General features: G+C 37.7%; 2 protein-coding genes across 2 annotated transcripts in view; one reads left to right on the top strand and one right to left on the bottom strand.

Annotated features, from left to right (window-relative positions):
- Nucleotides 1–27,987, top strand: part of TBCD (tubulin folding cofactor D) — a 126,963-nt gene that overhangs the window by 31,879 nt on the left and 67,097 nt on the right. Inside the window, exon 15 of the mRNA XM_083805757.1 lies at nucleotides 22,708–22,864. Coding sequence (XP_083661883.1) covers nucleotides 22,708–22,864 — 157 coding nt within the window. The remainder of the gene's footprint in view (nucleotides 1–22,707; nucleotides 22,865–27,987) is intronic.
- Nucleotides 7–22,682, bottom strand: ZNF750 (zinc finger protein 750). The gene is made up of 3 exons (XM_083805759.1): nucleotides 8,304–22,682; nucleotides 2,127–3,762; nucleotides 7–1,689 (listed from the first exon to the last, which is right to left on the bottom strand). Exons 2-3 carry the CDS (start codon nucleotides 3,551–3,553, stop codon nucleotides 972–974), a joined length of 2,145 nt encoding a protein of 714 aa, XP_083661885.1. The 5' UTR covers nucleotides 3,554–3,762; nucleotides 8,304–22,682; the 3' UTR covers nucleotides 7–971.

Here is a 27,987-nt window from a genome sequence, read left to right as displayed (position 1 = left end):
CATATATTTTAAGTATAGGTTACAGATTTATTTGAAAAATTACAAGTTTATATACACAGTTGTAGAAGCAGTAAACAGTTTTAGGATCTATTTATAAGCACACTGAAACACATAACTGGTGACACATTTTTTCTGAAATAAAACCTTCACCGGGAGAGTTTTCTCAGGTGAAATAAATTATATAAATATCCTTCTAGACTTGGAGTTTGAAGGTTGCCCAGTGTCTGTCTTAACCTCAGAGGATTAGGCACCTAAACTGTTGACTTTCATATTTTCAGTATTGTTTTCATAGTGGTTCAGTTAAAGATAAACATAAACCGCATTTGTTAAATTGGTGCAGACTTTCTTTGATTTAATGTAAGTCTTGTTCTTAGCCAACAGAAGAGAAGTTTGTTTTTACAAGGTTTGGATCAGTCTGTTTAAACTGGCATCTGCCTCTAAGTAACTAAATTTGGTCTGTTTTGCATTATGGCATAAAGGCGAAGTGCACAGAACAGTTTTTACAGTAAATTCTAAATAGCCGGGTTTAATCTTAAGCTTATTTAAACTACTGCACAGTGAAATAAGTTTTCCAAAGAAAAAAGACCAAAAAAAATTAAATGAAATTAAGCCTGAAAAATACTGACAGTATGTTATTGAACAGTATTGTTTCTGGAGCTTAAACATCTTGTAGGAAAAGAAGTTGTAAAAATTATTTTACATTAATACAATTGCAAAAAACCTTAGAGCTTTGTCTAATGTACTTTGGCTTTAGTAATGAATGCAAAAATTCACTCATCGAAGTCTGAGCTTCTACAAGGGAAAGCTCAATTACTTAAAAACTTTAATATAAAAATATGAACATTATTTACACAGGAGAGATTGAATGTATCTTGTCACGGACCAAATCCAATAAGAGATGGTTTATAGACGTTTTCTGATGTAGCTGGTCACTAACTTCTGTGACTAGAAACTCACTGGAAAGGGAAACATTAAGATACTCTTGTTCTCTTCCTTAAAGTAAAGACTCGGCTACAGTCATTTGGCCTTACTCTTTTAGTGCCTTGCTGTGATTTTGCAGATTCTTTTTGATTTGTCCTTTTTTGTCCTTTTACTTTTTGATTGCACTGAGTATCCTGAGTATCAGAAGAATTAAGTGCAGGTTCTGTACACGAAGTATTACAGTCCTGAGGACTCTGCCCTTCGTTGTCCATTCTAACTTTGCTAGGGCTGTATGCAGCCAGCTGACAGAGCGCTACGGCTGCTGTTTGTTTCTGTTCATCACAACTATCGATTATTCGTAAGTCTTGAGCTTCGTTACGGTGAGCGAGGAAAGATTTGTTGCAGACGCTGTTAGTAGGGTTCTTGGGGTTACACACATCTGCGCCAGAGTTTTCATTGTCAGGGTTCGGAGAAGTAGCAGCACCATTATCACGAGATGGACTGTGGGATGATGTTTTCAGGCTTCCTGTGTTGCAGGAATCTTTTACTGAGAGGTTCAGAGGCATATCTTGCAGTTCTAGAAAGTTCTGACTTTCTGTTTTGGATGTGGTTTTGTATGCATGTTCATGAGCAGGTCCTGCATTTGTGTCAGCCTTTTTTGAAAGATTAAGGGGAGCTATTCCTGTGTCTTCTTCGGTGTTGGACAGTGAACCTTCATTGTTAGGGCATTCGTTAGGTGTGTATGAATCTTCATCAGTGACATTAATGCTGCAAGAAAAGAGTACAAAAGAGAATTCGCTATCAGTTAATCTTTTAAATTGGGGCTGAGGAAGTGGACAGAGAAAGAGGAAAAAAAAAAAAAGGTTATTAGTCTGACCACTTTGTTTTTCTTCCTTTCCCTCCCCCATGTCCCTTTCACTGTAGGTATCACTCTAATACAGGTGTTTTCCCGAAATACACAGATACATACATAGTGATGTTACAGATACCCGATGCACTTCAGGTGAAGGAGTGCTCTACTCTCTATCCAACTGGGAGCTTTACAGTTGTGTGTATCTGCTTTGCAGATATATCAAATAGAACAATTATCTCAGTACTATAAATATAAATGTACTTTAAGGGCATTGCGTGAAATGTATACGTGCTGTCTTTGTGTGCCCCTAAGAAGTCTGACAAGAACTCGCAAAGTGATGTTACTATTTTACCTGGCAGGTGAATCTGCACGATCTTGCTGTGTTGGCACACTTTGAAGTTGAGTTGGTTGATCAGTGCTTTTTCTCACAGGTCTGAAAGCTGTGAAGTTTTCTTCTGGTTGATCATACTTGCCAAGCGATGTGGAAGTTGACTTATTGGAGAGGTCAAATAAGCCTTCACATGCGTGGCTTGTCTGGGTGAAGTTGGTTGGGCTAGGTCTACCTGGGGAGCCTGTTGCTGCGCTTCCTGCCAGAGGGCTCATTTTAGCATTCTCGCGTTCATTTTGGTCATCTTTGGAATGACTTTTGGCATGCAGTAATGTCATTTCTTTTTCATAGTCCGCTTGTTTTTTATGCGAACCTAGAGGGTATTGTTGGGATGGACTTAAAGAAGCTGGATACAACAAGGTAGTTTCTTCCATTAGATGAGAGCTTTGATCCCTGTTAATACCAGCTACGTGTGAAAATCGGTAAAACGGAGGATCGGTTGGCCTACAAAATCCATACGGTATAGGAGGAGCGGAATGATATTGTTGGAATAATCGATAGTGTTCATATGCTGATGGATTTATGGGTTTTGGAAGTGGCCCAGGATGGGGAAGAAAGTGTCTCTGGTCTTGTGTGCCGTAGACGGACAGAGCAGAGCTTTCACACTCTGAATTACCTGGAAGCAAGTAAGGTGTGTAGATGGCCAGCCTATGTTCATAAAAATGGGGCGAGTACTCTGGAATCATCGGCTGCATGTAAGGTGAGATGGAACCAAAGCCTTTTGTGGGAGGAACTTTATGTGGAAATTCTGGGAGGAAAGGAGAGCCTGCTTTCCAGGGGTGACTTGGTGCATGAAATGCAGATTTAGTGTGAAAAGGTGAACTTTTGTTAGGGAGCGATATAATTTCAGGTACTTCACTAGTTTCTGGGCCTTTGCTATCTCTGTGTTCTCCTACAGGAACAAAAGCTGAGGGCCGTACAATGCTGTCCAAAAGAGGCTGCATGCTGATGGCGTTTTCTGTTGTAGTACTGGCAGGGGTTAATTCCTTCTGAATTGCAGTTTTTTGTCCTTGAATTGCTGTGGTTGTTGCCTGGTTTTGTAATTCAACGTTTTCCTTGGCATCTTCTTTTGGAAAAGGGTATTGAGGCTTTGAATCGAGATTTGACAGTCCATTGGTGACAGACTTAGAAGAAGTTGCTTTGACTGCAGTGTCGAGCTGATTGATCTGTTTGGGCTCCAAGGAGCTAGCCTTTGGACACTTGATAACGCGATCCTGCTCTGATACTAAAGTAATGGAGTTTTTGCAGAGGCCATACTTCATGTGGTTAAAAAGATGGGATTTCTCATTGCAAGTAAAGGGGCACTGAAAGCACTTATACTTAAATGGCTTTCCTGGTGGTCTTGGGATGTAATGAGGCTTCTTTGGTTTACGTTCTTTGAGGAGACTCATTTTTTTTGCTGCTTTAAACGATTAAATGTAATGGTTCTTTATAAAAACTTTCTTGTGGTTAGCTTTCCTCAGTTTTAGCCTCTTGATGTTTCCAGTTTTTCAGGTTTCTGGAATCCTTCTTCCCAGGTGAAAAGAGGAAGCCAACTCCCGTGGTGTCTCAGGGAAGAGGGGGTGCCGGAAAGCAACTTTCGTAATTGGTAGCACAGGAACTGTAACACAAAGGTTAAAATTAGGTGTACTGGAACTAAACACAAACTAAGACATCCTTTTAACTCTGTTCCCCTTAATATTATATATAATGTGTTTTGTGTTTGTGTTTTTTTTTTAAAACAAAACAAAAATGCTAGATGCCAGCCTTAAAATAGACATATATTAAAATTTAACGTCCTTCAGCACCTAGACATACTTGTAGAAGTGTCTTAATTTTCAGCAGTGCTAGTCACTTGCAGCTGCTTTGGGCTTGAAGGAGTTTTCTTTGAAAACTGAAGGAACATTCATTCAGAAGATGAAAGGAGAAATCTAGGTGGAGCTGTTGAGAGAGAAGTGGAGGTGGGTAAAATGAGAAGAGGCAGGTCCTGGCAGCAGCTGGATATGGGGCAAGCCTGTCAGGCCGGTTGGGGAAAGAGAGGAGGGAATTTCCTGCTTGGTGAAACGAGGGTGGAGTGGATTGGTTGCACTTGGGTAGCTGACTTGGCTCTTTCAGACACTGACCAACTCCCCCTCTTTTAACTGGCATGGCATTTCCTAACAGCTTAATCTCAGTGGATACCTCAAAAGTGGCCAATCTCTCGAAGGATAAAACCACACCAATTTTCTTCCTCTTCCTAATTCAATTAAGAGAAATGAGTCCTGCAATATCTGACTAATAGAATATTCTGCTTGATAAACACATTTCACATTCTTCTGCTGTGCAGCACCTTACGTATTGCATGTGGTTAACACAGACACACAAGCATATCAATTCACGTAAAAAGTGGCAGACAGCAATTGATTTACAGGGGCATGATCTATCTGCCTTTCTTCAGAAAAAGTAAGGTTGTGGATACTTTATACAGCCTAATGATTTGCTCAGTAGATAAGTCAGGAGGGCTTGTATCAGCTTGTTCCATTATGTTCACTGATTCTGAAGGCGTGAGAAACTCTCAGAGTCAAGTTCTCATGATTTTATAGGATGTGTTATGGCAGAGATCTAAAAACTGATGATTTCATCATGAACTATAAGCATCATTATCAAAATGATGACTGTTGCAAAACCACGTACTGTATCTATTGTGTTACCCGAAACTGCAGGAATACTAATTGTAGGAGTGACTAGTATAGCTTGGTTTTTTAAATTATTTTTTTTAAACGGCTTTCTACATAGAACTTTGAAATAGTACTATTAAAATATCAAGTTTATGAAAAGAATAGTTGGTGATTATGTGCTGTGAGATTTTAGTTAAAGTAGAGATGTTTTTACATTTCTTAAATAAGAGATTATTTACTAGAAAATAGCATGCAACACATTATGAAAACTGAAGGCAAAGCTACAGAACTGCTGCTTGTTTTACCAGGTATAGTAATTCTAGCAAATTGTAATACTTTTTTTTTTTTTTCTGATGTGAAAGATATATTAATTTGTTAAAATAATAATTGTGAAGACATTCTAAAAAAAAAAAAAGCGTACCTGCTCTGTAAATAGGAAAAACAAACTTTCTTAAAGTTAACAAATAATTAAATGTGACAGTCTAAAGAAATAGGAATATTAATAGCTTTTCCTGAATTTTTAATACAGCTTTTTTTTGAGTTGGAGACTAATAATGTTACAATGTAAACGAAAATCACTAGAAATATACAGCAGCATGTTAAAGTCTTGTCATTGGAATCTGATTAAAATGGAGCTCAGTAAATTAAAAAAACAAACATAGTATATAAAAACTATTTTAAATAGTGATAACTAGCATTCTTGTGCAAGATTAAGAATAGCACTTTTACTTAAAAAATAATTTAAAAAATATATAAAAATATTGGAGCTAAGGAGGCTTAGCTGGTCTTTTTTTTTTTTTTCCTTAAGTGAATTTGTTGTATTTATTTTTGACTAATGATGTATAACTAACTTGGACAGTTTGTGACGGACTTGATCAAGTCAGTTTGTACCTGTTATTCCTCATATCTTCTTGGAAGTACTTGTACTAATTGTTCTTAAAAAAAAGATATTGTTGTCAAAACTCCATTGCATTCTTAGTTTAGCCATTTATGATACAGTCTGAATTTGCATTCAGGTGCAGTATTTATAATAAAGAGATGTTAATTAGATTTTCTTGTTCTTCTAGCTTTCCTTCACTTAATAGTGTAAATTCTTGTGTGTCCTGTTCCCCCCCCCCGACTTTGTACTTGGTATTTAATTTTGATTCAAGTTATTCCTGTTCAACAGAGTATTAACTATCATTTCTTAACAAGATAAAATGCATTGTTGCAGTTCTAATGTTAGAAAGTTAGAGCATTGGCAGCTTTTTTGCAATGTGTATAGCAGGACAGAATTACAAACACTTTTTTTTTTTAATTCATTATTTCTTTTGATGGCATGCTCAGCTTGCAGACAGTGGTGCTCCCACTGCGTGCTGCTTACTTGCGAGGTGTCGAACGAGTAGCTTCTTTTAAAGGGTGTTTACCCTTTAGGAAACTTAGGCTAGTGTCAGCCAGACAAATATTCTGTTCGTCTCTTTTACTGGTTAATCCCTTTTTTTCATATGGCTTAAAAATGCCAGTAGTAAAACATTTCTAAACCAAACCAAGGAAGACAATTTCTCTTCCCGTTTCTAAGTAAAACACAGCAGTGTCTGGCAGAGGTACATGTTTCATAATTAAAAAAAATTAAAACTCTTTGATCGCACACATAAAACTGGAAAAAACAATAATGGTTTAAAATAGCTGCAACCAATTAAGACTGCCTCTATTATAAGTAATGCCAGTTGCTTATAGTTGTACAGTGTATGTCTTCTGCTACTGAAATTAAAGTTTAGTATTAGCAAGAAAAATCAAAATAACTAGCTGCTTTTCCCTTAAACTCGAATACTATAACTTGTAATATCCTTTTAAAAATGGGAAAAATCTTTCAGGAGTAGGATGATAATTTTCATGCAACTTTATTTTTCTTTTAAATTGAGAATTTGCTTCCTGAATACCTGATTTTAGAGGTGTGGGTATTTACATATTATCATGAATTTCTCTTTTTAGGTTTGAAGTGTAGTGGTATTTATTTATGTTCTTACTGAAAATAGGTTGTTCAGATAATATGGGTTAAACTTGAGGTTGTATTAGTTGTTTGTTCTGTGTCGACAGCATTCCTCCTTACAGCGTCCCAGTCTGTAGCCCTTTCCAGCCCGAGATTGAGAACAGCAAGTTTTTGTCCAGTTTGTAAAGTGTGTTGTTGCTACCTCCTTGCTTTTAAAAATGCTAGCAAGTCCAGAAAGCAAGAATATTATTTAGCATTGAGTGCATGTATGTGTAAATACATAAACAAAAATGTTTTTGTGTATAAGTATATACATACAAATATACACCTGTGTATTCATACACATGCATACACACACATATGTATGTACATACATATATATGATTTCTTTTTTTTTTAGGTTTTTAAGTAGTCTAAATTGTTTAAGATGTCCAGTTGATCAAAGGGGAAATTTCAAAATGTCTTTTATTACAAGCAGGGCTGGTAATTATGTTTCTTTTTAGGACACTGCTTTAGCAAACTACGTAACAGTTTGTCATGCACACTCCATTATTACTGCAGTATCCTTTGGTGATGTTGATCTCTCTGACCAGGAGCACTCACTGGGGTGGAACATTTTGAAGGACATGCTATAATTAAAATATTGTGATGTGGCATTATTGCATAACTCAAGGACATGCCATTGTCACCTACCTAGAGTGTTGCAAGAACAAGATTTGTGAGTTTTATTCTAGCTGAGATTTTCCAGTGATTAACAACCACTCCCTTCTAAACTTCCAGTTCCTTTAAACTGAAAGATAAATTTTAACACAACTGCTCGTTAATTAGGAGGAAACATGGGCGAGAGGAGTGGGTTGGCGAGGACTGGGAAGGAAGTGTGTGCTGAAGGTCCGGACCGGAGGACTGCGTGCTCCTGTGTGTGTGCGAGTGCGCGAGAGGAAGTGCAGCGGCAGAGATAGCTAACTTGCTCAGGTGGTGGGGATAAGAAGAAAGAAGTCTCCATAAATATTAAATTAATAACTCCACATCTTAATATACTTTAATTAGTTAGAGAAAGGATAACTTAATCCAATTTTCTTTTAGCAAATTTAGTCAATTCCCACAAGCTGGAAAACTAATAAATCAAAACCGAAACTGAGTATGTCATTGCCATACAAGCTTTTCAGATTAACGCAGTCCTACTATATAAAGGAGAGTTGGCAGACTAAACGTAGCAATTTCAAGCAGTACAGCTTTTTGTCATTCTTCAGTATAATACATTAACTCTCCCCATGGGAAAAGGTGCTTAAAACACTTTTCACCAACAAGTGTAAGTTATTGTAAAAACTTCTCAGAGTCACTTTGTCTCACAGACTAAAATCTTTGCCTCTTCTGTTGGAACTTTCTGCTGAAAGCTTAAACCAGTGCAGTAAATGCACCTGTTAGGAGGAACTTAGGCTTCTGAGACAGCTGAAAAACGCATGCCTCTGACTGCCTTTCTAATTGTTAATATAAACACATTTTATTTGAAAAAAATGTCTAAATAAAGGCACTTACCAGAGAGAGAGATGTCTGAAAGCTTCCAGGCGATCCCTGTTGCTAACCTGTAGCTGTCACTGCTGAGAGAGAAGTACCTGTTCGCTGCCCGATCGCTAAGTGAAACTGCAGGAGGTTGTTTCAGGGGGAGGGACTTAAGAAGTGTAGGAGTTGAGCCCTCAGGGTGTAGAGATGCACCTGATATTACTCCAGCCTGAAGCTACGATTCATTTGTTTGCGTCCACTGCTTTCATTCAGCATTACCTCAGCATCTAAGCTATCGAAGAGAGCTTTTGTCGCTTTTGTGCCCTCCAACAACCAAGTTTTACTCTAAACTTTTGTGTCTGTTCCTCTGAGCACTAATCTACAAAGTGGGGTCAAAAATGGCTAGGCAATATACTGAGCTTTTAATACATTTACCTTCAGTAGAAATTACTTGTGAGCAGCAGAATCGACCGTACACAGGGGGTAGCAAAGCTTAAAAATAGTAATTACACATTCTTAGTAGAAACAGACAATTTTCATTAAATGCCTTTGTAGCTTTAATATTCTTGCTCTTTTTTTTTTTCCTCCCCCTCTCCATTTTTATTTAAATCTTTGTGTCCTTCATGAGTCTCCTCTCTGAAGGCGGGACTGAACTAACTCCAAGCTTGCCACAGGAACCTGCCAAAGCTTGCCTATAATCAGCAGTCAAATGTACAGATCCTGTAAGTGGAAGGGAGTCACCTCGGTGAGAAATTGATTATCATGTCCATACATTTGCTCAGGAGCAGTAAAACTGCATGGTGAAAGGAGGAAGTGTGACGATCATCCACTGATTAGGGCTGGTACTTGCTCGTAGTTGCATTTTACTGAGAGTTTACAAATGACAAACTTATTAGTGTATTTGCCAGTTACCTAGTGACAGTGCAAAGCTGGTTAATGAAATGTCCCACGTGCTGGTCCTTGAAAAGGAGAAGCTTTTGGTACCATTCCTATTACTGAATATGAAACCTAAGTGTTTTTCGACTACTGTTTCTGATGGTTTAGAGACATTAAATTTTTGAAATGTTTAAATACGTAGGTATCATGAACTCTGTACTTGATATAGTTGTTTCAAAACTTGTCTGTAAAGCAATGCCTTAAAAATCATTTTAATGATGTGGCCTTTATCTTGATCAAATGACGTATGGACATCTACTTTCCTGTCTAGGTGTGCAGATTACCATCCTTTCTGTTGCAATGCCAATGTAACTTGATGGAAAAATGTTACGAATACAAGCAATTGCTAATTTTAAGGTAGAAAGATGAGTCTTGGGGTGTTTTTTTGTTTGTTTCCTTTTTGTTTTAATATTTGCTTTCCTATGACACAGCTTAGCAGTGTAAAGAGATGTCATATTACTGTCTGGTTGTTTGTAAATCCTTTGGCTTTAGATGGAACAAAAGTATTTGTAGTGCATCGTTCTTCTGTTTAGTTTTGAAGAAAAGTAGAATATCAGAAAATGTTAATTGCACAGAAAGACGTTTTAGTGTCTGCATTTGGAAACTTCTCTGAGAATACCCGAGGGGAGAAGTCCTTTGCTTTCTTCATTGAAGATGTTATTAAGTAGTCGTCATTCGCTAGTGAATAGCCGTTCTTTCATGTCAGTATGTTTGTGTGCCATATCAAACTACACGTCTGTCATTTTTCTTCTGCAAATGTGGATCTGTAGCTTGAGGAAAGTACCATCAATTTTTTTTATGATTTTTTATTTTTTGCATGTGATGGGGTGGAGGTTGGTTTCTGTGAATAGAATCAGATATTTTGTTTTGAAAGAAAATTGCAGATTTTGGCACCTGAAGGACTCCTGTAATATATAGGTGACTGAATTGGGTTAAGAGGCAATTGATACTTGAACTTTGATTTTTCCCCTCTGTCCCTATCACCCTTCCCTGATCTGGTATGTGAAGGGGAGATGGGATGTCTGGTTGCTGCCTTGGTCCCAGGACAATATGGAGCCTGCTTTAAATCCAGCTGTTCTCTGGAAGTTGCTGTTATTAGGCAGGTCAGCTGAAATCTGTTGTGAACAAAGTAAAACTGGAAAAAACAAACAGATAATTTAAATGGTACTTTTCTTGGTGCTTGGATGATATTAAAAATCCAAATCTGTTGCTGATGGACACCAGAAAAGGAGCAGCTCCCTGTTGTGTATGCTTCTGGAAGTAATAAATCTTGATTACAGTGATGTGGTTTCATCACTTACTTTTGTTAACTCATTATACTTGCATCGTACATATTTGGTAAACTGAACCCAGTTGCCTGTTAGCAACACCCTCCTTAGTTTACTTGAGCACAACACTCAGATTAATTGAGTTGAGTACCAGGATGGACATAACATGTTTATTGATATTTTTTTCCTAAGTTGTTGGTTTTGTTTGTTTGTTTTCCAATTGTGATTGTTTTTATATCTCTGAAGGTCTGAAGCTGTAGTTTTATAGCTTCTCTGTGTAGTTTAGTACATACTTATTTAATCTAAATTTTATTTAAAATACAGTCTCCTGGGCATTATCAAGGAAGTGTTGCATTGCAGTAGTTGAATTTCATATGCTTAATTACTTAGCGTGAAACTGCCCATTCTATAAATGTTGCAAACTTGTTTCTTTATGTTTTTATATAATTTTTTTTCTGAACTTTGGCATTAAGCAGAAAACAGTGTCAATAGCAGAAACCATACATGCAATTGGGATTAACTTAACCCGTTCTTGATAAGCTGATTACCTAATTTTTGTTTTCAGTACTTGAGAATTCCCTAGACGTATGAAAGAGTGTCTGGTGTTGCTCTGGTCAGTTATCAACCCCTCTGTTGATCAGATAATTCTTGGTTTCTGCTCTAAAGCAAAGAACAGCCCCGATTACTGAATTGTTCTGCTGTTTTGACATTGCCTTATATCAGCCAGAACTGGTACTGGCTTTCAGAGGATGTCATAGAATCATAGAATGGGTTGGGTTGGGTTGGAAGGGACCTTAAAGCTCATCTAATTCCAACCCCCTGCCATGGGCAGGGACACCTCCCACCAGGCCAGGCTGCCCAAAGCCCCATCCAGCCTGGCCTTGAACACTTCCAGGGATGGGGCAGGCACAGCTGCTCTAGGCAGCCTGGGCCAGTGCCTCACTGACCTCAGAGTAAAGAATTTCCCCTTTATATCTAATCTAAACCTACCCTCTTTTAGTTTAAAGCCATTACTCCTTGTCCTATATCACTATGCTCCCTGATAGAGTCCCTTTCCAGCTTTCTTGTAGGCCCCCTTTAGGCCTGGAAAGGCCAGTGGAAGGATGCTCTAGTTTCTCCCCAAAGCTTTGTATTCTCCAGGCTGAACACCCCCAACTCCCTCACCCTGGCTGCACAGGAGAGGGGCTCCAGCCCCTTGATCATCTTCGTGGCCCTCCTCTGGGCTTGTTCTAATGACTTCTGTGTCCATTGACTGTCAGTCATCAGCAAGATTTCTGTATCTCTCTAGAGATGCTTTATAAATGTATGTACTCGTTATTCCAAGACAGAAGAATGATCAAAGATTAATGAGAATAAAGCCATTTAGTTGAGCACTGATAGACGTGTAACTAGTGAAGCTTATCTCGCCTTATAAAAGAAGTGCCGTAGAACTGTGTGCCTGGCAGTACTCACTTCTATGTTTATCACCTTTGTTATGCGTCTAAATGAATGGCTTTGAGCTAAATGATCAAGAAAGCCCTTTTTCTTTGATTACTTGAACTGAAGTTATTGACATATTTTGCTGTCTGTATCAGCATGTTTGAACTAGGTTGTTCCTAAATCCCAGAAGGGGGCAGATGTATTTGCGCTGTAATTAGTGTAACTCATGCTGGGCCCCAAAACAGTTCGTGATTCTTGTACAATATTCTCATAACTATTTTCTTCTATCCCATATGAATAGTTATTAGTCCTAATGCTTTTCAAATAACAGCTTTGAAATGTGCCTTTGTTTTTCATAATGATTCCAGTCCCTGACTTGGGAGATATGTCTGGGCAGATTACCTTGCTGATGTTTGTGAGCCACTTGTTCGTGATTACTAGAGCAAATTATTTGTATGGGAAAAGAATGAAAGCTCAGCAGTTAATAGCAACAGCAGATCGTATTTTCAGATATTTATTGTGGCCTGTATTGTTAGTGCTTGGCCTGGAACTAGGATGATCTTCCTTCTGGTTCCCATCCTCCCCCTTGGGCAGTGAAACATCTCGGGGGAAGTAGGTAACATCAGAAACTGAGACTGTAGGCAAAACTATGAACTGTTTATAAGAAGTGTTTTTTAATAGTCATTCTTTTCATTATCAGCCCTTTTAACAGAGATGTAAAATATGCCTTTCTTGAGTTTCTACTAGATGCTTTGGTTATAATTCCTTTTTAAATTTATTATTCTTAAAGCGTTTTTCATGCAGAGTGGTTTTGCTTTGATTTAAGACTTACGCCAGAGATTCTGAGACAATTCTCTCACCTATCTGAAGTCAAGTTTTTCTCAAGGAATCCAGTAGTAGAATCTGGGTTGCACCACGGGCAGTTCCAGAATACATTAAATTGGTCCCACACATTTTCTTTGAGACATCAGCAGCAGTGTGCTGCAGTGATGCCAGTCTCATGAAGAAAACAATGAGACATGCAATCAATATTCCTAGACTTGAAAGGTTTTTAGCTTTCAGTTATTCTTTGGAACATGTGAAATTTTATAAGGATGTATATGATTAATATATTTTGTCTACTGCTTTAATTTTAAAAGTGAGGAATATAGAACAGCAAGTGAAATCTGCTACTTTATTCTTTAAAAAAAAAAAAGCCAAAATTCTTGAACTGCAGTTTATCTGTTAAGTTTTTGAGTTTGAAGTTATGTGTTATCATTTAGCTGTAAAATCTCAGCTGTTTTAATATGGGTCATCCAGCTGCATGTGCAAGTAAGGAAAACATTCTTTTGAGCAAAATGGCAAAAAGTTATTGAAAATTCTAAGGTCTGATGATGTATCTGTGTGAATTTCTACATTTGGAATTGCAGCACTCTTAAATGAAATGTGTACAGGGTATGTGTAATGGCAAAAAACATATTTTAGTGTGGTTTCAGTATGATTTCACATCTTTTGTTTTGTGCTGTATTTGTGGTTTTGTAGGCTTCAGAGTATTATTTATAGTTTTTTTTATTTATTTAATTGGGTGGGGATAAATACTAAACAAACAAGAGAATCCTAGTTTACTTGAATTTCTGGTTTGCTTGTGAAAGGACGTTATTAAAATTTCTCTTGATGACAGCATAGTATAAACTTTCTAGCTAATAAGGTGTGTCATATATAGGAACATGAAACTTCCTAGGCGTTCTTAATATGTCAGTGGTGAGACTAAAAGTGTTCTCATGTTAAACTCTCAACAGCTAGGTGACCACTGAATAATCACAGCTGTATCTGTTAAATGGCAAGGGGTCTAAACTTCCTCTGTTTAAAGCCAATTAAAAGTTTTTTTTTTTTTTTTTTTTTTAATGAAATCAGTGGTAGAACTGTTAATGTTTCATATTCGAAGATAACTTTTTTTATTTTTTCTTTTTGTGCATTATGTGGTTATGGTATTTTTGCCATAAAAACGGGTACGTTTAAAGTAAGGTTGGAAACGTTTCCATCTCTGGAAAGCAAGAGGAGGAAGCCAGGGCAGGAAGATTGGAAGAACTGCGTGGTTAAACTTGCAATGGATTGGTGCATATATTGGAAGGATTCCAGCCAGGAAGATGTTATTTTTGATCTGTTCTTATACCCTGACCTATTCACAGTGAAAAGACAGAAAGAATCCCTCTCCCCGCACCCCACTTTTTTTTTTTTTTTTTAAACTGTGGCAGCAGTGAAAGCAGCATTTAAACAGAAGCTAATAATGCTGATGAGATGCATAAACAGTGGATAATTCAGAGCCTAACAGTGGTGGGTCAGTGTGAGTGATCCAAATCTTAAATTAGATTTGTCACTCTCAAAATAAATAGGAAGTGTAGGGAAAAAAACAGCTTATGAAGAAATATCATTTATTTATTCTGTTTATAAATGACCATCAGAGTAAAGGGAGGAAAAAAAAGTGTAAGAAAAAAGTAATAGGTATTAAAGTCCAGGGTCAAAAGTACTGTTAGTGAGGTAGTTTGAGAAGGGACTTGGTAGGTTAGGATGCCTTGTTATTCAGTGTGGAAATCAGAATGATTTTTACCTTTTCAGACAAAGAGGTCAGACAATGCTGCCAGTATCCCAAAAGACCCTGGATCAGGGAAATATTTTGTGTATTATTTGTGCTGAATGGTAGGCACCTTGTTTAAATAGGAAACACTGGTTATTTCAGTTGACGTTTCAACTCTGTTTTAAAAACGTCCCATTGTCACGTATATTGTTGGCGAGCAGTTGGTATGAAATGAGGTCTCTCGTGCTGTCAGAAGATTTCAGATAGATGCAGCTTATCTCAATGGCAGATGTTACGGCTTTGAAGGAATATCTCTATATACATAACTTCTCTCTGCAGTTCTGAAATTCCCTCGGTTTCTGTTGCAAATACCATATAAATTGGGTTAGAGCAGGTACATGCTCTGGTAGTACCAGGTTATCTGTGCTGGTGTTTCTGGTACAACAAAATGCCTGTGAGTTAGCTGGTATTGATGAGACAGGAGATTCCCGTACATTTTATTTGATGGTAAGGAGAATGGTGCTTCCTGATAATTACATTACTGAAGTTGGCATACTTAAAAAAAAAAAAAAAAAAGTCTGAAAAACTACGTACAGTGAAGAAGGAACATTTTTCTTGTCCAGTGTCATTGTGCCACCTATTAAATGTAAAAAACTAACAGCAAAATAAAAACAGTACTGATTTCAAGAGTGTTCTAGAACGAGGATTTAAATAGTCTTATAGCAATGTATTAAATAACTTCTTAAACTTGTGGAAGTATTCTGGCTTTAAGGATTACCTTCTGTGTTTTCGTATTCCAGAATAAGATATTTGGTATTGATTTGCAGCTGCCTTGTTTTTTGGAGGAGGATACATCGGGAAATTAGGCTTCTGAAATGCGCTAGTCTATTCTGTAGTGGTAGTTAATTGTGAGGCTTTTGGCAAGCATTCAGGTACTTTTCATCATAGATACAGGAAGAAATGAAAAAAGATCTACCTGTCTTAGGTGGACGCTTAGAAAATAGAGAACACCCAAACCTGAAAGGCTGGTTACAGAGGAATTTTTTTTTCTAACACCCAGGTGAACTTTAAAAATGATCCGTGATATTGATATTGAAAATAATATTTAAAAACTTTAACGTGAATGTCATTTTCAAATTTTCAGTTTTCAAATTAGCACGGAGTCATTAAAAATAGTGCAGATTTGTTTTTTTCTGCCAGAGAGAATAAATACCATAGCTGAAGCCGTAGCAGGAAAAGTCCCTCCTCCCCCAGTGCAACTGAGAAATGGTATAAATGCTAAGCAGGGAATAAATGACAATGAATTGCTTCTAGCTTTTTCACTGTAGGGTTGATCTCAGTATTGCACAACCTTAGCCTAAAGGTTGGGGTTTCTCCGGTGATTTTTCTTTTCTGCCATGCAGCGTTATGAATTTGCAAAATTTTTATCCTCCTTCAGAGCAAGTCATTCACTCACTTGGTAGGATTCCTTCACAAGCCTGCTTCTTCGTGTCCTTAAACTGCAGTTTGGGACTGCTTAAGGTAAAGGAAGAGCTGTTAGCTGTAACCTGTATGAAGGTCTCTGTTAAACTCTCATATGGCCTTGGGCATGAGTGGGTAGGTTAATCCCTGAAACGTTTAGCACTCGGTGTTTCAGCGTTGAAGGGAAGGTAGATCAATACTATCTTAGGTCAGCTGTAGTTCTGGCAGTGTAACCAGGCAGGGGGGTGCTTACAGATTTGGAGATTTTCTGGCTGCATTACATAATGATGTTGAGATAAACTGGCCAGAATCCAGATCTGTCTGCTTCCGCATTGGCCCCTTGCCACGCTCAAAAACTTGCTCCAATTTCAGCGTTGTAGCACTTCTGCAACCTGCAATTAGTTTATTGAAGCAGATACCTGGGAAATGAGAGCCAGCGTCCATTTCTTTAAATACTGTATTTAAGTAATGTGAGCGGTATCAAACAGTAAGTCTTTGGCGGAGATGTAGTTAGAATGTAGTTCTTTAGGGCAACGTCCAGCCCAACCAGCAATCCCTTCTCCCTGCCTGAAAGCCAGTCTCTGCAGTACTTATTTTCCACCCTCAGCAGCGAGGCAGACAACAATCTCCTTTGGTGCCCAGCTGTGATTCATTGCCGGAGCAGGTCTTTCCTGTGTGCTGACTGAGATAGGTCCATGGAAAAAAAATATCATGTGATCATATAATTAAAGACTCTCTTAATTCGTTACGTAGGGAGAGACTGAACTGAGATTGCAACCAGACAGACACAGTCCTTCACAGTCATGGGTTAGAAAATGCTTGTTTGGTCTGCAGACATACATATATATATACATATGTAGCCCTATAGACATGGGTCAGCGTTCAGAATTGTGAGAAACTTAAGGCAGCTTAAGCTGCTTCAGCTGTTAAATTCAAACCTATCTTCTGAGTGTGCACGAGCTGTGATACTCGTCCCTTCTCTGGCAAGCTCCTAACTAGGTCAAACTTGGGTGCAGGAACGAGAGACGAGAGGCCACCTGTTGACAGTTTTTAGGCGCTTGCCCTACAGGCTGCAATATTAGAGCTTTTCACAGAAACACTTGAGAATTTTCCAACAAAGCAGCACATGCTTTTTCTGATCCTTGCTGGAGAACCTATCCTCTGGCTGAAATAGTCTTCTGAAAGTAAAGTCTGAAGGAGACAGCCTGTATAGAAAACAGGAGAACAAATGGTAGATGTTTGGCTGAGCTTTAAACAAATATTTATTTCTGATAGTCGACCTAACCTAAAATTATCTATGTTTGCATCTGTGTTGATACATTAAATATTAGTATAACAGCCTTAATGAAGTTACGATTAGGACCTGCCTCTCTTTCTAAAAGAGCTTAGAGTGCCATGTAAAAGCCTGTGGTCCCAAATCTGATTTCAGTTTTTTTTCAATAAAAACAAAGGGTTCTTCTTCTTTTTCCTTTTTTTTTTTTTTTTTTTGCATATGAATGATAGTGATAGGCATGCTGTTTAAAACATGGGAAGCTGACGTGCTGTAGATACGGCTGTTTACGCTTTTTTTTATGCCTGAGGCTCACAAAGAAGATGAACCTACTGAAGGATTCTTCTGCAATCACTTTTGTTGAAGAAAAATCTGAATAAAACTATTATTCAGTAATTCTTTTTATTGATGCTTATAGTTTTGTTGAAGCCTCATAATTCATGAATAACTAGTTTTTTTTTAGACTTCTACCTGTACACAATGTCTTACTTTTCAGTAAGAGTAGACCTCCATTACTCTGAAGTACATTTTCTTGTATTTTATCATTCTAAAATAGAAGACTTTGCAATAAATTTATTATGATTTGAGAAGGTTTCTCAGCATAAACAATCCACAGCAAAATGTAAGACTTACCTAAAAAAAGGTAACATTAAACTCTGTTTTAAGACTGGCATAATCTTAGTTTCAAACTGAATTCAAACAGTTCGTTCTGAACTCGAGATTCAGTGCACAAGTCTGTTCTAAGTGAAGTAGAGTTGACTTGGACTTTTGCAATTTTCTTTTGTAGACAAGACCTCAGGCTAAGGAACAGGTTTTTGTTTGTTTGTTTAATTGCTGTATTTGTATGTTTTATATGATAAACATTGCAATAAATAAAAAACATGACGATCTGGAGTAATGTAGGAGTCCTGATGGCAACGGTTATAGTCTAGGTAAGCGTATGGGATATTTTTTTAAAGGTACTTTTTTAAGGAAATAGTTTTAGTTATATGGGACCTTTCAGTATCCAATGTCTTCCTTCGGTTTCTTTACTAGTTGTTCAGTGGTTATCATCTGCAACTAAGCGATGCTAACCATCTGATTGATTAGAATCTCTGTTCAGAAAGCCAAGTGTCTGTGCAGCTCGTCTCTCGTGTTAGAGAAAATCGGTTCTTTGCAGGGCTTTGAAGCCAGAAGTTTTCTTCATTTTCACGAGGCTTGAGCAAAGCGCTGTGTTGCAACCTGCAGTTATGTTGTTAGGTAAGGCAGGGTGGAGCGTAACAGGTGCTTATTAATACCTCTAGGCTACGGGTAAAGGTGACTGTATTTTTTGAGCGTTCACAGAACTAAACAGGTGGATATTGTTTTAGTATTCGGCTTGAGAGTGGACACTACTTACCCTCTGTATTTAATGGCAAACTTTTAATGCAGAACTATGAAACAAATGGTGACTTTCAAAGTTAAGTAGCACTTCAGGTCTTCTCTGTGGTGTATCTCCCAACTCCTACTTTTAAATTTCAGAAACAAAACAACAACAAAACCTTATTAATAATTTCAAACACAAATTTATTTCTGCTCTTCTTTTCGTTTTGGATTTTCTCCTGGATTTTTTTTCTCAAGTTTTTTTCGCTTGTGTTTTTTGGTGGAATACATCTTAGGTATGTTTTGAACGTGATTTTAAATCTGAAAATTTGAAACAATAGAGAGCTTCGCAGTCCAACACTGCCCACACTAAATACCTATGAGGTGGTTATAATGGTGAATAGCTTAACAGGTACAAAATGCAGGAGCTGGCTACAAAGCTTTGAACATCATTGCTGTGTTGTATATCAAGCAAAGCTCTGGAGGAGTACAAATGCAAACATTTTAAATTGGAGAAAAACAAAATTTAAGTTAGGATTTTGTTTAGACTGAAGATGAAAGGTTGTGTGCGTAAGATAATGCAACCACAGAGCCTACCAGCTGGGGATTAAGAAGGTCTTTTGTAAGGTACTTCAGTTACAGTGGGCTAGATGCTACGGGTGTTTTGCCTGCGCTGCTCCTCCATGACTGCAGGCGGGCTCTGCTGGGACTGCAGGAAGCCACAGCCGAAAACAACTGCATTGTTTTTGAAGACTCCAGGGTAAAGAATAAAGGGAAACCTGAAATTTTTGGTGGTGTTTCTTTTGTTCTTACGACTCTTAAGTATAATGTAATGCTGGTTCTGAAAGGAAACGTAATGCTGGTTCTGAAGTTTCTCTTATCTCCTCTCCCCCTTTTTCAAGCACAGAAACATTTGTCAGGAGCGATCGTTACACAGCATTTCCCAGAGTCCCCAGTTCACCAGTAAATACTCTGCCAGTGTTAGGATGCAAGCTTAAAGAGATGACCCTGACCTCAGTAGGGTTCCCGTGTTGAAGTATTTGTTTTTACGTAGCTCTGCTGTGTACCTCACCTTGTTTTCCCTTTTCCTCCTGTCTTCTAACTGCCCACTTTTGTATCCTTCCTTTGCACGACCTGTCTTTGCTCTTGACTTGCAGTCATGCTGTTGCTTCTGCAGCGGCAATGCTGTGAGTCCCCGACACAGGAGCACAAAGAGGTGCAAGTCCAAATCACTGCTGCATGATAACGGGGAGGTCCTGAGCTGCTCCCAGTAATAGTGCTGTTCTTCATTGCATTTCCTCAGTTCCTGTTGTTACAGACTCCTGGCAGCATCTCCTCTGTCTTGGAGACTGACCCGAATAAGCTAGGGGCCAACTGGTGTTGCCCCTACCACGTGGAAAATGAAGGCCCTGAATTGAAAACCATGTCAGACAACACAAATGCAAGGCACCGCTTGTGGGTCCTGCTTTTTGTTCAGCCTGCAGAGAGGTGACACCGTGCTCACAGCTGTCTGAAGTAGCTGGAGTAATCACCTCGCGCTGAAGGAAATTTGCAGCAGCTTTGCAAAATTGCCTTTGGCGTCTGTTTTAGTGTTCCTGTAGAACCAGCTAATTCCATTTTTTTCTTCAGTTGATATAGCATTTTTCAAAACAAGCCAGTCAACATTTTTAAAGATTTTTATTGCAGTTTCTCTCAGAACTGAGAAGTGCCAAAATATGCATCCATCTTTGCTGTATCATTGTTCTTGAATGGGAATTGCTTTGCTGTGTTGTTTTTTTGTTTGTTTGTTTGTTTTATCCACATGTAGTGCTTGCAATCCTAGTAGTCATATTTTGGCCATCCTTCTGCTTACTTTTTTGTTCTCATTAGGTTAAAATGAATTGAAATGGTATTTTAATGTTTCCCTAATCCACTTGTGGTGCCTATGTTTTGATTAAGGTAGCAATACATTGATGCTTAATTATTTAGTGATTATATCTGCTCAAGTATATCTAGGCACAGTTTGCTAGTGAAATTCAGCCCTTGTTCAGTGGGACAATGGGATCATCTTGTGACAAGTCTTTTCTAAGGAATAAAGATGTGTTTGATAAATTTGATACTGTAAAGAAATTCAAGATAAATCCCCCCCACACCCCAAAGGCTTTTTTTTTTTTTTTCCTGGCATTATTTACTTACCAAGGATGTGCCATCTCTAGAGAGAGAGAAATAGTCAAACTGTATTTCTGGATTTTCAGATACCAGGAGGAAGCCCTCTGGGGAGCCTTGCATACATACAGTATTTGTTAAACTGCCACGGTATGTGTTGCTAGAACTGCAAAGAGAATTCTTCTTCAAGTTTTTGGAGGCTCTCCTTATCTGTAGAAAAAATTGACTTCTAGAGTTTTGATGGACCTACAAGCATGAAAGTGAAGTTTTCCCTCTGCTCAGTTTCCCAACCTTATTTTTGTTGCTTATAATAGTACCTGTGTTATAACACCTTATGGTAAGGTTCTAGGGTAGTAAAACAGAAGACGAATGAAAATCCTATTTTCTCTATTTCCCCCAATATGATTTAAAACTAAAGAAAGAGAAGAAAAGAAAACTGTCATTTGTTTCCAGTGCTTAGTCTGGGCTTACGCTGTGTGACAGCATCTTGTCTGGGGCTTCCTCAACAAAATGTGGCACAGAGATGTGTTATACCAAGGTCTATGACTTGTAGGCCTTTTTGCCTAAAACATCTTCTATCTGAAGTCAGTCAGGTTATCCATTAAATCATTGCTGGAAACATTAATGGACACGTTAATTTTTAAAAGCTGCTTGATTCTCGGAGTGGACCTTTTCTAGTCTGGGATTTAGTTTAGTTTCTGTTAAATCTTGTTTTGGGTGTGGAAGCAGAAGTAAGAGCAAAGCTCACCTGTTTGCATTTCTAGGTTGCATTGCAGTTTTATGCAAATTCTGTCCTCATGCTCTGTGCAGTGTGGCAGTGCTGAGAGATTTGAACTTAAAACACTGCATTGCAGTCGCTCGACAGCTCTACGCAGAATAATATATCACAAGTTGCTTAACGAAAGAGCAACAGTGAACTTGTCACTTTGATTTAAGAGTAAGCAAAGAGTGTACTTAAGTCCCTTTCAAGATTGATGTATTGATGATTCACAGGCATTGTTAATCATAAGTATTTGTCAAGGTAGGACTTGTGCTGTGATAAATGGTGGCTGCTCATAGATGAGTACTGAATCTTTTATTTTATGGTAGTTACAATACTGTATTTATTAGGAAGTATTTTTTTCTAGCAATAGATGCTGTTGTAACGGTACCATTTGTAGTCCAGTAGTTTAACAATTCGACATTTCAAAATTTTGACTCTAAAATTACCTGACCCTACGAAAATTACTTGGGCTCTAAATTGACTTCTAAGCATGTATCGCTGAGTAGTAAATGGTATCAGTCTTCCTTAAATAAACAAAGATACACTTGAAAAATAGTGGGCCTAAAAGGTTTACTTTATCAGAGGAGTCAACATTTCAAATACTTAGTAATTATACTTAGTCAAATCCTTCTACAGGCAAATGAGGGTATGTGGATGCAGATACTTGTTTTCCAGTGCAGCTGTGACCGGACAAGGCTTGGTATTGATACTCATATATAATATATTTATAAACCTTTGTTAAAAATAATCAGCGGATACTCTAATTCTCTTAAGGGAAATTCCCAAACACAAGGCTGTTGCTAAAAAGCATTTTCTGTGAGGCAATTCTAGATTTCTAGCATTTTCTAGAGTCTACTATTCAATTCTCCTTTTACTTGAGAGGAAAAAGAGAAATAAACCTGCTCGTATCTGTATTGCATTTTTATCTTTAGCAGCATATTGGGACTAAAGAACGTCAAGTTTTTATCATGATAGTAACTCTCTGATGGGAAATGGCAGATTTTTTTGAATAACATGCTATAGAATTAAGGTGTAACTTCATATGGAACCCCGTTGCTTTAATCCTCATTGAACTATATGGGATTGGAATAAAAAGTAAATGGCTACTGACAAAGAAACAAAATGGTGTATTAAAATGAAAATTTTAATGCTTTTTTTCTTTTTTTCTTTCAGAACACACACGGCTCACCCTGTGTCTTTTCTTTAATGATCACTCTCATACCTTTCTTCTGGTTCACTGTACGGTCCTAATTGTTGCTTTTGTGCCCTTTTCCATTTCACAGTGGTTCCTGTCATTTTGAAAGCTCTGACATATGATGAGAAGAGGGGATCATGCAGCGTGGGTTCCAACGTGAGAGATGCAGCGTGCTATGTGTGCTGGGCCTTTGCTCGTGCTTATGATCCCTCAGAACTGATTCCGTTTATTAACCAGATTTCAAGGTAAGCTGCTGCGATAAGAAACGGAGCGAAGTACAGTTAATTTTTAAAATCTGTTCAAAACTAAGGAGGAACTAGAAGTTAATCTAGTAGTCTCATGCTGTATCCTCTAGAAGTTAATAATGTGGGAGAGTAATGCCCTATCTTTAAGACATTTAAAATCAGATATTGGCCACGTACACACACACACACTCTGAAGTTGCAGAGCTGCTTTATGGGGTCAAAGGAGAAGAGAAAACTTACAGAAGTTACTTCCTACTTTTTCAGATGCACACTTGTATCTAATGATCCAGGAGTTTTGGTACTTTATCAGATTGTATGGTGCAAAGAAATAGCATATCAGATTGACTTGCAAGTTGAGCTGATTTAGGTCTAAAGGAATAAACTAGACTTCAGATCTGCTAAAAACCCATTTCTGAACTTCCAGATACTTCTGTATGAGTTGTAGCTTTCCTTCTGAAATGTTGAAGATCAAAGTTTATTTTGAGTAAAGAATACTTTTAAAATTAAATCACTTCCAGTTTATAAAAGTGGTAACAACTTGAGCTCTACGTGGTGATTTTGAATTCTTAGTAATATCTCACTTCTGAAAAAGCATTTTTATTACAACTGTTAGCAGGTTCTCGTTAAGTTTAACAAATACATGTGAGAATTTTTTTCTCTTTTGTTATATTTTGTTTTCATAGAGTACCACAGTCTAGAATGACTACTTTGACAAAACAACTTTTAGTTGAAAGGGTAAATACGCAAGTACTTCTTTTTCAGTCTGTTCTTTCTGTTTCAAAAGACTCTCAGAAGTCGGACTTTTAGAAGGTATCCCAGTCAACATCTGTCATGCTGTAACGGTGGACTAGAAGTTGGTGCAGGTTCCCCCAACACTAAGGATATTTCTGCAGCTAGAAACTGGTTCTACGTTTTCCTTTTTTTCCTTCTTTCTTCTCATGCTTTTCCTCCTATTTTTGCTAGTCTTTTGGGATTCTCTCTTCAGTAGGTAGTCTTTTTGTTGGCAGCATATTTGCTGACATTTCGAGGTGTCTTTAATGGGTGATTTGCACTGTAAACGCAGAGGTAGCTTCTCACAGTTTTTTGGCAGACTTTTAGTGTGCTCTCATATCAGCAACTCAGACATCTTTGTCTCCATTGGCAGATTTTTAATCAGTAGTCATTTAGTATTACCTTTAAATATATATATATATATAGGGACTATATATTTATAGGTCCTGGAAACCTAGTCCTAGTTCTAGTGCTGCCTTGCTTCCAGACTGCTGGCAGAACTATTTCAATCACACCCAAACAGCCTTGTTTGGAAATGCAGGACTGCTTACTTAGCTCAACAGGTGCCCAAAGAAAACATCTTGTTCCTTCTTCTTTAAAGCCAGTTTTGAAGGTTCCTTGAGACAGTCTGTAGACCCTACATACCCATTTTTATTCCTTGAGCCTAGTGCACCTTCCCCTTGCTGGTCTTTGCTGTTTTTCATCCTTGTATTCTCACTTTCCAATGCTGGCCCTTTCACGCAGGGTCACAGGACAGTGTCTCCTACCTGTGTGGTACCTGCTCCTGGCATTTTTTGAGACCTTGATAAAATCTTTCTGTCTAAGAATCTGCTGTCACATTTCTGGAAGCCAAATGCTGTTCTTCTTCCTTCCTTTTTAATGCTGTTATATCTTTTCTACAAAGTAAACAGGCAAAAAAATGCTAAGATTCTTAGTGTTGTGTCTCTGGTAAAGCATTTTCATGGTATTTTCATCATGTTTCATCCACAACAGTCTAGAGACTCAAGGAGAGGAGTCTTGTAACACCAAGCTGTTCTGGAATGTGAGGCCGTCTACAGCTGCCGGATGATTTTCGGAAAGAGAATTGGGACTCTAGGAAATGAATGATTCAGTTATAAGCATGCTAGAAATAGTGAGTGATGCTTGCCCTAATAAGTTATTAAGGAAATATTTTATTTTCAAGGGTCATGTTTAAATGGTCTTCCAGTTGAGTTCAATGTAAATTATTAATATAAAGGTACCGAAAGATATGTTTGCACAGTGAAATAGTGATTGCATTTTGGGGTGTGTTTCTTTTTTTTTATTCTAGCCAGCTTTTTAAAATCTAACCAGCACAGATGATGGTAGCAATGAAGATAGAGTGACAGAATGAGTATAATGTTACGAAATACTTCTAAGAGGGTGTTAACGGCAGTGCAAAGTTATTTACTGCTATCTTTAAACCAGGAGGAATATATTTATATTCAGGCTGCAAGCAAAACTTGAGGAAGAGCGTGGCAATCCAATAGTTAGGTCTTGTTCAAAGCAAGTGTTTTTTGTAGATTTGGTCAGCAGCCCTATGGAAGTAAATTCTCTGTTTCCATCCACTTAGTTGAGCAACTTTAAGGTTTGTTTAAAGGTCTGGAAAGCTTGTTCCAAGTGAAACTTCAAAGCCAAAGTGCAAATTTAGAAACCTTCAGTTTATCAGCATTCTGTTCTGTTCTTCCATTTTTCAGAATTTTTCTTCCATTCATGATGCTTAGAGCAATATATTTCTTTTACTCCTTTTGCCCTATCACAACGCAAATCAATGTTGTTCTCCATATGTAGGTGCAAGCTGACTATTTTGATTTTACATGATTTGTGGTACTTTGTTTTACTGTTACAAAGCTCTTGCACGATTACGAAGAGTGCTGTGTTTCTGAAGAAGCTCCCTCCTGTCTTTTAGCTTTCAATCTGTTCTGGAAATAAGTTCTTTTTTTTTTTTTTTTTTTTTTAGGAAGACGCCAGGTGTAAATAATTGCTGTCTTCTACCTAAAGTAATACAAGTTACCACTGTGGCTTTGCCAGTTGCAACTTCACCTATGTGGAATAAGTTGGTGGAGTGGAATGAAACGGAGGGTAGACAGCTGGGGGGGAACTGAAAATTTATTATTTTCAGTCGTAAAGTGTTGTGATTTATACGTTTAGTTTTATAACAAAGCTGCACAATGTTTTAGCCAGTATTAATGCTATAGTAAGGCTCTACGTAAAAATCTTTGTAGTTATGTTGGCCATACCTTTTCTTAACACAATCAGCTCTTGAAGGTAGAATTGCCACTGCAAAGAGAAACAGTAGAAAAAAAATATTCAAATAGGGTATGACACACAGTTTCACCTATTGTGTCAGCAAGCCAATAATTACATACAGCTCTTTTTTTTTAAATCTAGCCTTAGGTGTGTCACTGTTTTACTTAAAGAAGAGTCATACTTCTAGCCACAAGCAAATTGTTGCTACCCTTAAAAAAAATGCAGAACTCAGCATCTTGAAACAAAGTACATGATATCCATTGTAAGGTGAATTACACAGCAAAAATACGTGCCTATATGAGAATACAAACTATTAGGTTCTTAAAGAAAAATAATAATTTGTTTACTTGCAAAGAAAGCTAGTACCTCGTTAAAAAGATGTAGTAAGTGATTGAGATCCTGAACTGTTTGCATTGTCATGGTGCTAGAAATTGCAAATGGTTTATCCTTCATTCACAGTCTTTAACAGTGCTGTTGAACTGGCTGGAGATAATGCTGAACTTGGAGCATAAGTAGCTGGTTGCCTGGTAAGAATGCTCAGAGTCGAGAGACAAGGTGGCCTTCGTAGTAGAGTAAGTGCACTGAAAAACTGCTGGTAACTAGAAGGTGTTGAGTGGGTATAATGATTAAACAGTGACCACTCTTCTTACCATTCTTCTTAAGAAAAAAAATAGAGGATGCTTATTAGAAGTACTTGCCTGAGAATTTTAATTTTTACATATCTGTTGATATTTTTCCCTATCCATATTTCAACAAGATACGCTTACTAACATTTGTTTATATATTTTTTTAGAAGTCCAGTTAAACTGGTTTCTAAAACCTTGCATGATCTATTCCAGCTTCAAGACCACAAAAAGAAGATTCTTGGCAAAGTAGATGAAACTTCACTTTTAATGCAGGATCAGCTTACTACATTTTGAAATACTTGCACATACTGAAGTTGCTATTCAGGCGTATCTTCATAAAAGCACTGCTTGACTGAGATGTTTTTTCTCTCCCAGTCTGCACATGCATGCAGTCTTTTTAAGCTTACCTATGAGGAAAGTTAAATATAATTTAATAACTTGGAAATGCAGGTAATTTGATTCCTGCCCCCTTGGGTGTGGAAATTATTGTCTGTAAAGTGGCAGGTGCACACTAAGAAGCAGAGCTGTTTTGTTTAAAACCTAAACAAAAACTAAAGAGGAAAATATACTTTTGCTCTATTATACAATTAAAAATTAAATTGTTGCTGCCTATCATAATTATATGAAACTATTGCATGGTCAGAATATAGTTTTATTTATCATTTGATGGTTTAGTTAGGTAATCAATAAACAGATCATTATTTAGAGGGATCTGAATACGTGCGTACAGTGTAGGAGTACAGGCAGCTTTGCCTTCCCTGCGGTGGTGTGTTGTTTTTGAAGAGGGAAAAAAAAGGAAGGTGTGGCTATGGATAAATGATGTAGCTTGCTCCAGGGCAAGATTGTCCTGCAGAATTGGGGAAATCTGAAGCATTGCTTTGAGCTACATCTTGTACCATGATGAAATATTAAGAATAGCTTTTTCTTTCATGTATGTGAATGTTGCCTTCAGAGGAGAGCCTACTCTGCGCCTACTGCGTCTTGCACTTGTGTAAACTTATTTCCTGCAGGGGCATCATATGGCTTTTTTATTTTTTTTAATAGCAGCATTTTAATTTGCAACTCCCGAGCGTTTTCTTTATTGCTCTCTTCTATATGTGTATTTATTTTACTTCCAATGTTTTACTCCAAAACTTTGGGATTGAAGTAACACGTTGAAGATGCCGACTTTTATCTCTGTGTAACAACATCTGACTGTGTAACTCTGGATTCAAAAGTGGGGGAGTTTGGCTAGCAGAAAGTAGTTGGGTTAGAAGGGACTGCAAGGGCGCAGTGTAAAAGTGGGACTGGTCACTGTGTTTATCATTTTCTCCTATTTTCTCCTTGCCTATCTAAACAGAAGAAATTAAACTTGAGACCGGTCTGAAGGGCTTTTTCTCCTACTAATGCTGGCTGAAGCAGCCACTTTTGTGTGCTTCATCTCTATTGCTCCTGCAATTGAGAATAACACGGCCACAA

Source organism: Anser anser, assembly GCF_964211835.1.
Source record: "Anser anser genome assembly, chromosome: 19".
Taxonomy (NCBI): domain Eukaryota; kingdom Metazoa; phylum Chordata; class Aves; order Anseriformes; family Anatidae; genus Anser; species Anser anser.
This window is presented reverse-complemented; position numbering and strand designations above follow the sequence as displayed.